At 54.0% G+C, this 10,391-nt stretch overlaps 1 protein-coding gene across 2 annotated transcripts; it reads right to left on the reverse strand.

Annotated features, from left to right (window-relative positions):
• Positions 1-1,081: 1,081 nt before the first annotated feature.
• Positions 1,082-10,231, reverse strand: KCTD10 (potassium channel tetramerization domain containing 10). Of its 2 annotated transcripts, none has more exons than XM_062615503.1 (7): positions 10,133-10,231; positions 8,745-8,958; positions 4,242-4,411; positions 3,716-3,802; positions 3,423-3,475; positions 2,525-2,720; positions 1,082-1,993 (listed from the first exon to the last, which is right to left on the reverse strand). In XM_062615503.1, exons 1-7 carry the CDS (start codon positions 10,133-10,135, stop codon positions 1,775-1,777), a joined length of 942 nt encoding a protein of 313 aa, XP_062471487.1. In that variant the 5' UTR covers positions 10,136-10,231; the 3' UTR covers positions 1,082-1,774. The 2 variants fall into 2 exon arrangements, with proteins under 2 accessions (XP_062471487.1, XP_062471477.1); XM_062615493.1 differs by having other exon boundaries at positions 3,716-3,805.
• Positions 10,232-10,391: the final 160 nt, after the last annotated feature.

Below are 10,391 nucleotides of genomic sequence, written 5' to 3' on the forward strand. Positions count from 1 at the left end.
AGGACAGCCTGCAAAAGAAGCCCGTAACCGTCAGGACAGAGCTGAAGCTGTGGAACTACACATTAACTGCTGAGCTCTTGGGAAGCAATTTCTGAAGAAGAAAGGGGAGAGGAGAGGGGTACAACAACCCCATCTGCATGTAGCTTAGAGAAGTCTTTGGTTACCAGACCGATGACCTCAGCCTAACTTTGAAATCATTTCAGCTTAACTTGACTCAAAACTGTACCCCTAAGCAAACACTTAATACTTTATTTTAGCCTCTACAGCCAAGCTAGACTGAGTTTGGGGTGTAACTGCTCTTTGAAACACACTGGAGTAACGCAGCTGGTGATGCTGGCAACACCTTTGGTTTTTAACAGGTTAATGTGCCATTAACAGCCCTGAGCCAGGAGCTGGAATCCTTGCAGCAGGAAGATAACAAAACCATGTAACCCCATCACTGAGGAACAGGGACATGGAGCTGCTGCTCCATAGGAGATGTCTGGCCATTAACCCCAGCATGAGATATTCCACATGAAGGGTCAAAACCCTTCCAGAACAGGCCAAAGTCCTCTGGTGGCTGTCAAGTTACCAGTCTGAAGTTTAAGACTTCCTACATTGGGTTTCCCTCCCTCTCATCAAGCATTATAGCTGTGGCTCTGCGCATTAGCCTCCAGCATCCAGTCCTATTGAGTAGCACACCATCCTCTGCTGGAACTGTTACTTGAGTCCATGATAGGCAACAAGAGATGAGGAGGTAGATAAAACATTCATTCATAATAGAAAAGTACTCTTAGAAAAAGCTGGACCGCAGAGGGCTCCTGCACCCACTTCAGCTCTGCCCTTCCCCACAGCTGCCGGTTCTGAAGAGACTTGGGACGTGCTCAGGGTAAGTCAGATAAGAACTAACTGCCTCTGGGCCACTCTACTCCTCGTCCCCATAGTACTTGTGTTGTCCTTACTCAGAGCAAGACAGTGCTCCTGCATCAGTTACAGCACTGAGCTATAGCTCCTGCCTATGCTGGGCTGGCACAGGGGCTCTGAACCCAGCTCCTGCCTTAGCTGCAATAAGGGAAGCTCAGCTCACTGAGCTGTGAGCTGAGAGCCAGGGTCAGGCAGAAGTTCTGAGCACTCACTGGTGTCAACACCACCCTAAGGAAAAGCAATCCCATGCAGTTTGCTCCCGAGCCTCCTTCTGGAGGAATCTGAACATCTTCCACCCTTGAACCATTCAGATAAAGAAGAGAAGGGATAAAGAGCTCAGAGCTGTAGAAGCTCCACTGAACCCTTGGAGGAGCAGCTCCCCAGCACTATAGGAATCAAGTCAGCACATGTCCCGTGTCCTCCTGGGAGTCACTGAGCCACCAACCCTATTGGTACAGGGAGAAGGGAGCTCTGCAGCAGCTCAGGTGTGTTCAGATCACCCCAGTTCTCTGCCTGGGAGGAGAGAGAGGGTCAGGGAGTGCCTAGAGGGGAGCTGTGTGGCTGACTCTATGGTTTAAAGTGCAGGATAGCTACTGAAGCCAGCCCCCTTCCTCTCTATAGCAAAGACAAGAGTGCTGTAAGTTCAGGGCATTTCTCCAGCTGCTCAACAGGTCCTTACCGTATCTATGGGCTGCCCAGTCACCTCCTCGATCCTTGCCCTACAACTACTGCATTTAAATACCCCCAACATAACCTAGTTTGTTACAAAACGTAATGTACAGCCCGCGTTGAGCGCGAGGGGAAGCGCTGCTCCCGTGCTGCGGGAGCTGGAGCAGAGGAGGGGCAGCGCTCCCGGGCAGCGCCGCAGCAGTCACTGGTGCAGATGGGCCCTGTCGTCCGGGCGCTTGATGTGAATCCTCCGCACGCGCTCGATGCGCTCCCGCTCCTCGTCCTCCTCCAGGTGATGGGAGCGCCCCGCAGCCCCCCCCGTGGCCTCCAGCAGCGCGTTGTCGGGTCCCCTCCCGTCCTGCGACTCGTAGAGCAGGATGTTCAGCGTCTCCTCGTAGATGCGGGCTTCCGGGAACTCCACCTGCCCACCCCGCAAAGAGAGCGTCACTCGCACCCGCTGCGATGGCTGCGGGCACCAGGCTACCTCAGGTTTAATCCCTGGTGCCTTTCTGGTCTTAAAGGCTCCTCACTGCACCCTGGGCACGGGAATCTTTCCCAGTGCAATCGTTTCTGTTCTGTTCTTGGCTTCCGAGCCAGCAAACGGGGTGGTTTTCAGGGCAGGAAGGTAAGGCAGCACGGGGAAGTCACGTCGCTGCTCACCAGGACCTGTCTTTACACAGGGATGTCAACCAAACCCAGCTAAACGCACAAGTTTGCCTGCACATAAAGAACGGGATCGAACCTGAGCTACAGGATACCATAATCACCCTGTGTAAGTGCCGCAGGGAAGCGGCGTTCACTCCGATGCACCCCCTGGACCAGGACCACTTTGAATGGCAGTGATTATTCTGCAGAGAGGCTCAACAAAGAAAGGAGTGCTCAGAGCAGAGCTGATGTCAGGGTGCCGCTGCCAGCAGCCCCTTGCTGGAAGCATCCAGGGCTTTGCTCTTACCTTTGTCTGTTTCTTCTCAGTAGCATAGACGATGGAAGTGCAGCAGACTTCGGCGATCTTCCGCCCCTGCCCGTAGAAAGACCAGCAGCAGATCTCATCTCCAATCACATCCTTTATGAAGAGCACCCTCCCATTAAACCGCAAGGACAGCTTGTCAAAGAGCTCGATGTTCTTCAGCATGTTGTCATCCGAGTTGCTGCAAGGGATGAAGGCAGACGTCGGTCACGTCAAGGGAACGAAGGCAGCACACGGAACACAACGGGGCTCAGGCAGTGAGCAGTCCCCTTGAGCTCGCTGTGTCTCTGCCAAGGCAGTGCTTACAGCTGGCATCCAGCCCTGCAGTGGGTAACTTACTTACCCGCTTTAGCACAAGCAGGAAAACCTGCTGCTGAAGAAGCAGTAATACATCAGCAGTACTGGGAATAATATTGCCCAGGACCATTTAGTTGGTGTAAAGATTGTATCGCCCAAATAAAACCAATCCTAAGCTCAAGCTCAGCACCAGCTGGACGGGAACAGCGTTGTATCATGGAACATACACAGAATAAGGAAAGGAGACAAGGTCCCGGGCTTGATTTCACCACTTACTGAGAACACTGCAGCAAGAAAGCTTCCTGCATTCAAGGAACGTGCTGCAGCCCATGGGGAATGCAGGCCAGCAGCTGGCCAGGAGCCTCTGCCAGCTGCACTGAAGTATGAGAGGAACTCCTCTGGCACAGAAATAACCTTCCATTGATGACAGCAAACTCCCTTCTGACTGAAGGTTGAAATTAATAGGGAAAAACCTGAGTGCATGCCAGCAGCAATCTGTCATTGGTTCCGAGTGAAGAGAAAGCAAATGCTTGTCATGGGTTTTAGTCTATTAAAACTTCAAACAAGTGCAGCAGAAGCCACTTACCTGGTGTAGGAATATTTGTTGTTGCTTCTGTTATAGAGCAGCTTCACTGCTGGCTGTAAAACACAAACCATGGATCGGTTACAGGCAGTACAGGAAGAGCTGGAATGCCGACCCAGACCCCGCAGCAGAGAAGCTACAATAGGATGTGACACCATCAGGCCCAAGCCCAGCTGTTGTTACTGTTGTTGGTGCACAACTGCCATGCACAGGTTGGCAGTGGGGCTGCAACCCCTCTGTGGCTACATCACTGCTCATTCTCACCCTCCCAACCCAGGGTGCAGCCTGGCTCCTACCTTGTTGGAAGTGGCTATGAGTTTTTGCTCTTCTTTGGAGGACGTGATGACTGGTACCTTGCAGAACGGTTCATATGCATCTTTGTTCTGCTGAAACAAGAAGCAAACAGCAGCTGAACATTAAACAGACCTTAAGGCACGGTCCTATGAACTGGGAAGGTCCTGTGTGGTCTGTGCTGAGGATGTCAGTGTGCTTGTGCTGATGGCGGATCATTTAGCCATGTAAGACCCTGATGGCAGCGAAGAACAGTGCAAAGGAACCAGGCTGCTGCTCCCTGAATGCTCTCAGAGGAGGGAGCTGAGCAGCTCTTTATCCCTGTGAGTGGGCAGCACTAAACACTGGGACATCTTTCTGGATGGGACCAGCCTCCAGCAGCTCAACAACGTGAACCATTTCCATTCCATCCCAGCCTCCGAAAGGCACCAAAGCGGAGACCAGCAGAGAATCTCGCTCTGCCCAGACGCTGCCTCCTCTTGTGGACCCCTCGCTGCAGGCCACAGGAACCCCCTTAGCTCTGTGACCTACCTGCAGGGCTGCTTGGCACTCGTCCACCAGCCCCTGCACCAGGTAGTACTTTGCCTCAGCCAAGAGCTCCTCGATCTCCCTGCGGCTCTCCGGCAGTGGCACAGCCCCGTCCCGCAGGTAGTTCAGGATGGTCCCAAAGTGTTTGCCACAGCGGTCGATGAGGATCCAGCCTGGGGACAGAGCAAGGGCACAGGAAGGAGAAGCAGAGGCAAACATGGCTAAAGGCCTTGACACCAAGCAGGATCCTGCCAAGAGGGAGAAACTCCAGCTCCTTGCTTGAGCTGGGGAGCGGAGCAGCAGAGAGCCCAGGGAATATACCTCTTCCTCCTGCATTTCCAGTGCAGAGCATGGGGGAGTAAGGTGGGAAGTTCTCTTGTTTCTCATAGCTCCCCAGTTATTGACAACCATTAACTGAAACAGAGGAACAAATACTTCTCATTCTCAAACCAACCAACCCTGCTCTCCCTCTATCCCAAAGCCCTGACACGTTATTTTCTTGCCTTCTATCGTAGGGCCCTGTGACACACACGGGGCTGTTCCTCACTAAAGCCAGCTAGATTTGACCATCTAAAGCTTCTTGCACCTGAAAACAGCACAAGAACCCCCTGTGATGCAGTGGATGTGCAGGAAGGTTGGCAGGAGAAAGGCAGTGCAGACTGGGCAGCATCATGGCAAACACTGCATACCCCCAGAGCACACTGACTTGGGTAGAACACACGGGTTATCAGCACAACATCAACTGCTGCAAGACAGTAAGTGGAATCTGAAGTACAGCTACGTGCTGACAACGGCGTGAAGGAAAGGAGACAGAGCTGCCACCAAAGTCCTTCCCAGTCAACCGGTGACCCAGGAGCTGAGCTTCGCCTCTTGTCCCCCATCTGCTGCCCGACCAGGCTGGACCCTGAGCAATGGGAGGCGATGCTGAGGCTCCAGTTTCCATAAATGAACAGATGGCCGCTCTTCCAGGCTGCAGCTCAGGAATGCAGCGAGGAAACGCTTGTGGGGAGAGACTCATATTTTGGACAAATAAGGAAAGTAGGTTAAAGCAGCCCCTGTGTGTTCTGCATGAATGGAATCGCTGGTAAAGGCTGAACATTTGGTGCAATTCGAAAGGGAATGCGGCCCTTTGCTGTGGAAAACCGAGGCACCCAAGAGCAGTTTACTACAGGCTTCCCATCTCCATCGTTGTGCTGCTACCTCAAACACAGCATGCTCACAACTGCAGACTAGAAAGCTGGAGGCAGGAGAACTAGAGACAGAAATCAAAGAACAAGAGACTGATCCAGGCTCTATGTGGCCAGCCAGAGCAGGAACAGCCCATTTGTCAGTGCAGACATGTGGAAAGTGAGATCTCCCGTTTTAAGGAGAAGAGGGAGCACCAGACATGCTAATAACCAAGGACATCCCCACTCCACAACTGCAGCGGTGACAGAGCTGGCTCGTCAACGTGCAGGAAGGTAAAGGGCAGGGCAGGAGCACAGCTCTGATCCCCGAACTTCTCTGTTATCTCCACTGTGATTCCCTTTGCAGGCTGTAAAAACCTGCTGGAGCTTTCTGTTTACAGATGGTGAAACCGAGGAGGAATTGCTCATTTTCACCTGGAGATGAGGAAACACTTCCAGCAGCACTGCGAGGTACAAGGGGTGGCTCAAGCCCTCCTGTTTTAACCAAACAGCCAAAGCACAAGGACTTAGACCTCAGAGCAGCCTTCCAGTGTCTGAAGGGGGGCTATAGGGATGTTGGGGAGGGACTCTTCATTAGGGACTGCAGTGACAGGACAAGGGGGAACGGGTTAAAACTGAAACAGGGGAAGTTTAGGTTGGCTATAAGGAGGAAATTCTTTCCTGTGAGGGTGGTGAGGCACTGGAATGGGTTGCCCAGGGAGGTTGTGAATGCTCCATCCCTGGCAGTGTTCAAGGCCAGGCTGGATGAAGCCTTGGGTGAGATGGTTTAGTGTGAGGTGTCCCTGCCCATGGCAGGGGGGCTGGAACTGGATGATCTTAAGGTCCTTTCCAACCCAAACTATTCTATGATCCTATGAGTCACAGGGAAATGACCCTGTCCCACTCAGCCACGGCTGTGCAGAGCCCAAGAAGTGGGTTTCAATTAGAGTCCTTTGAAGCTATTTTAATGGTAGCATTACAGAAGTGCCCTGTGATCCATTTACCGAGGGAGGAACCCCTGAACTGGTACCTCCTCACAGTAGGAATTCATCTCTTGTTTTACAACAAGTCTCAGGGACAGCATCCAAACACTCAAATGGAACCAGGCTGCATTTTCTGGCTAAGCTTTGACAGATGAAACAGCAGCCTGACACTGAAGCCTGACAATGGAGCCTGCCTGATGCTCAAGTCTTACTGGGAGCTGGATAAAAACATGCACCTCCATCAGTTGATCAACAGCTAAGAGAGGGAAACAGCCACACTGCAGAAAAGAAACCTGGAAAGAAAGGGATGCACCTGGAAAACTTACCCCCTTCTCTCTGCTCTTTACCATAAGATGGTCAAATATGACAATGTGCCACAGCTCATGGACCATTTCTAAGCTGCAACCACTCGCCCACCACCAGAGAGAACTCAAAGGCTTTCCTGTCTCCCGGCTGCAGTTGTTAAGCTCTGAGATGGTGCTGGGCTCAGGAGAATGCATCTGAACCAAGAGGAGCCCTCATGACCCATTCCAGAGGCTGGTTCAAAAGTTGCCTCCTTCCAGCTTCAGCTCTTTTCCTCAGAACCACTGTGTTTGGGCCAGGCTCTGGGTGTGCCCAACGGGGGTTGTTTTGAAGGAGTTCAGATAAAAAGGGTTTCCTTTAACAGCTCCAATACCATTGTCCCAGTTTCCAGTGTCACACCAGGCCGGGGAGATAAAGCAAGGTCTGCTGCAATGGGAGTGTCTCAGTTACAACAGACAGGAAGTATCAAATTCCTATTAAAACACAGACTGGCAGAACGGAGCAATCCCACACGGACACTGTGGGATCCAGAGCAAAATCAACTTGGGATTTGCTGCCTTGAGTACGAGATTTTAGCACTTTAAACTCCAGCTACCCTCACATCAGCAGTGATTCTGTCAGCTGCTCTCCAGCAAGCCGACCTGAGCTTACAGCCTTGGGAATGGGACGGGATGTACCAGCCCTCCTGGGGTACCTACCCAGGACGCCCGGAGGAAGGGCCGGGACCACGCCAGGGTGGGCTTCCTCAATTCACTTGGAATTGCTGCTTGGCAAGTGCCTGAGGTTGAGCAGCAGGGGGAGAGGTCCCCAACTCCCAGCCATCCTTACAGACAGGGTAGCCAAGCCCATCAGCTGTGCTTCCAGTTAAACTGTGACACTCCCACAACATGAGGACGCTGCTCTGAACCTCTGCTCCCAGCTGCACTCATCACACACACGTTTTAGCTATAGCATTAGTTCAAATGTTTTCAAGAATCTCAGATCATCAGAAGATAAAATCAGTGTATCTGGTAAGGAAGTGTTCAGGCACTGCTCCTTGAGAAGGCTGTTGTTTGACATCCTGCACGTTCCTACTTTCCAGACACATTTAACATGGAGAGAGCCATTCGCCAGCTCTCTCCTTTGATTGTCACTAGTACAACAGCACGTTTCTGGCTCTGTTGCACTGAAGGAAACAATCCATACTCTCATAAGAAAACCATTTCATTTCCAAAATATCAGCTTTTAGCTTTTAAACCAGGGTCCCAGTGTTCAGAGCACGTTTTATACGTAGATTTGAGGTAAGGGAACAAGATAAGAGAACTGCCTCCTGGGCTTCAATGTAAATACCCAAGCCCTGACTCACTCATAGCTTCTTAATCTCTCTCCCACCATCTTCCATACGCTTGAGAGCTTCAGTGTCAGTGTTCCAAAAGCACAGCCCATACTATCTGGGCCTGATAGGAGCCTTGGGACTTGGTACTGTCCTTCTGCTGTCCAGACAACTATTCAACTCATAGAATTCCAGCCTGGTTTGGCTTGGAAGGGACCTTAAAGCTCACCCAGCTCCAACCCTGCCACGGGCAGGGACCCCTTCCACTGGTCCAAGCCACTGTGTCCAACCTGGCCTTGAGCACTGCCAGGGATGGGGCAGCCACAGCTCCTCTGGGCACCCTGTGCCAGCGCCTCAGCACCCTCCCAGGGGAAAGCTTCTGCCTCAGAGCTCATCTCAGTCTCCCCTCTGGCAGGTTCAAGCCATTCCCCTTGGCCTGTCCCTACAGGCCCTTTCCCAAAGCCCTTCTCCAGGTTTCTTGTAGCCCCTTTAAGCATTGGAAGACTGCTGTAAGGTCTCCCTTTGGTCTCCGTATGACTCCTCCCAAGTCACACGAGCCTTTTTGTTCCACACCTTTTCTCAGATGTATAAGCTCAGCTTTAGGACTTACAAACCACAGAAACACCTAGGCCTACAACTACATGCTCCTCTCCATTCTCTAACACTTTTTTCCAACCTCTTCTGAGCTCTTTCCACTGCAGGGGAAGGAAACCAGCACGAGGACACGAGGGCAGCCCCTTACCTTCGCTGTCGGTGAGGACTTCCATCCGGCCACTGAACATGGCCTTGAGCATGGTGTCCTGCTTGGTCAGGGTCTGCATGGTGGTGTAGTAGAGGGCACCGCCAATGTTGAGCTTCACATACTTGGAGCTGGGGCTGGTGCCTTTGAAGGAGGTGGTGCGAGTGGCCGCCGCTGGCACTGCTGAGCTCACCACGCTTTCTCCCGACATCTCTTCCTGCAAGGAAGGAGGGAGCGGTTACACGGGCAGCCCCGACACGCACCACCCTGCTCACGTCACTGGGGGTTATTTACACAGAGCATCATCAGCCTCAGCTGCTCTCTGAACTCCTCAAGTGTTTTAGACTTGGTCTTTGTTCTGACCAAAGACCATACATGACCCTGGCCACTGAGGAACCCTGTGAACACTGAGCAGCATTTCACACCGCAACAGCCAGTGCCTTCCCACAAAGACTGTGTTCGTTTCTTCCACAGCTTCTACACCTTAAGCTCTTCCTTAACCAATAATCTGGTAACTGAGCAATTCCCAACACCCAGAGCTTGAGCGGACGATTCCTGTGTGTTAAAATACAGCCTATCCACAGCTCTATTCCCTTAAAGCACACACGGGCTTCCCACTCCCTTCCCTCCTTAGGACACCAAAACCCAATGTCCCACATCCCCACTACCTCTGCCCACAGTGCCCGGTCACTCCCGGTTAGTCAGCTAATGAGCTCACGGGCTGTAACAGGAGCCCTGCTGGCTTAGCCCCACAAATGCTCTGAGAGCCGCTAACCATAAATCCTTAATCAAGCCATTAACTGTTAACGGTTCTGGTGTCAGGGTGAGGGGGTGGCCCCGGGCCCTGCCACCTCCGCAGCACGCTGAGTGCTTTGGGCCCTGCTGTCACTTAAAGCAGGACGATCCCGTAGCAAACGTGACGGAGCCGCAGCTCCGCGGGCGCCTTGTGCTTCACACGGCGAGGAAGTGGCACGGGCAGCGGTGCCCACAGGGGAGCCGCCTGCAGTGCAAAGGCGCCAAGCTCCGGCTCCAGCTCCCTCCAGCCATAGGGACCGGTCCCCATCACCCTGACAGGAGCCCCAGCGCACCAGGCCACAGCCCAGCACCCTGGGGCACAGAGCCCCCATCCCCAGGCGCCGTCCTGGGCTGACAGTGACAACCACACCAGTGCTCCCCCTCCACCCCACCCCACAGCTGGGGGGCCGGATCCCCCCCACAGCAGCCCTGCACCCGCTCTCCAAGCGCCCCCCCCCCCTTCACCAGCACCGCGGCCCTGGGGACTGAGACCCCCGCACCCCGTCACCCACCGGGGGGCCGGGTCCCCATCTCCTGCCTGCCCCCAGCCCCCGCTGCCCCCCGCTGCCCCCCGCTGCCCCCCGGCCCCCCCTCACCATGAACGGCGCGGCGCAGCCCCACGGACCGAGCGAGCGGGAGCGCCGGGGCGGGGGAACTTCCGCCTCTCGCGCCACTTCCGGCCCCGCCCGGGTGCGCCGCCAAAGCCTTCCGATGTCCCCTCAGCCTCCTCCGGGCGGCGCCGCGCTGCGCTTCCGCATCACGGGCTTGGCCCGGCTCGGCTCGGCTCGGCTCGGCTCCCGGCATCAGCGAGACTCAGAGCCGCGGGTTTCCCTGCGCGGAGCTGGTGGGTGAGGG

Source organism: Pezoporus occidentalis, unplaced genomic scaffold (genome assembly GCF_034315485.1).
Source record: "Pezoporus occidentalis ecotype Australia unplaced genomic scaffold, CSIRO_AGI_Poc_V1 ctg102, whole genome shotgun sequence".
NCBI lineage: Eukaryota > Metazoa > Chordata > Aves > Psittaciformes > Psittacidae > Pezoporus > Pezoporus occidentalis.

Excerpts from the sequence above, each read along its gene's own strand:
- KCTD10 (XM_062615493.1), bottom strand. Across the intron at positions 3,806-4,241 it reads AGTGCCAAGCAGCCCTGCAG|CAGAACAAAGATGCATATGA; the intron begins GTAGGTCACAGA and ends TTCTTGTTTCAG. Across the intron at positions 1,994-2,524 it reads CTGAGAAGAAACAGACAAAG|GTGGAGTTCCCGGAAGCCCG; the intron begins GTAAGAGCAAAG and ends CGGGGTGGGCAG.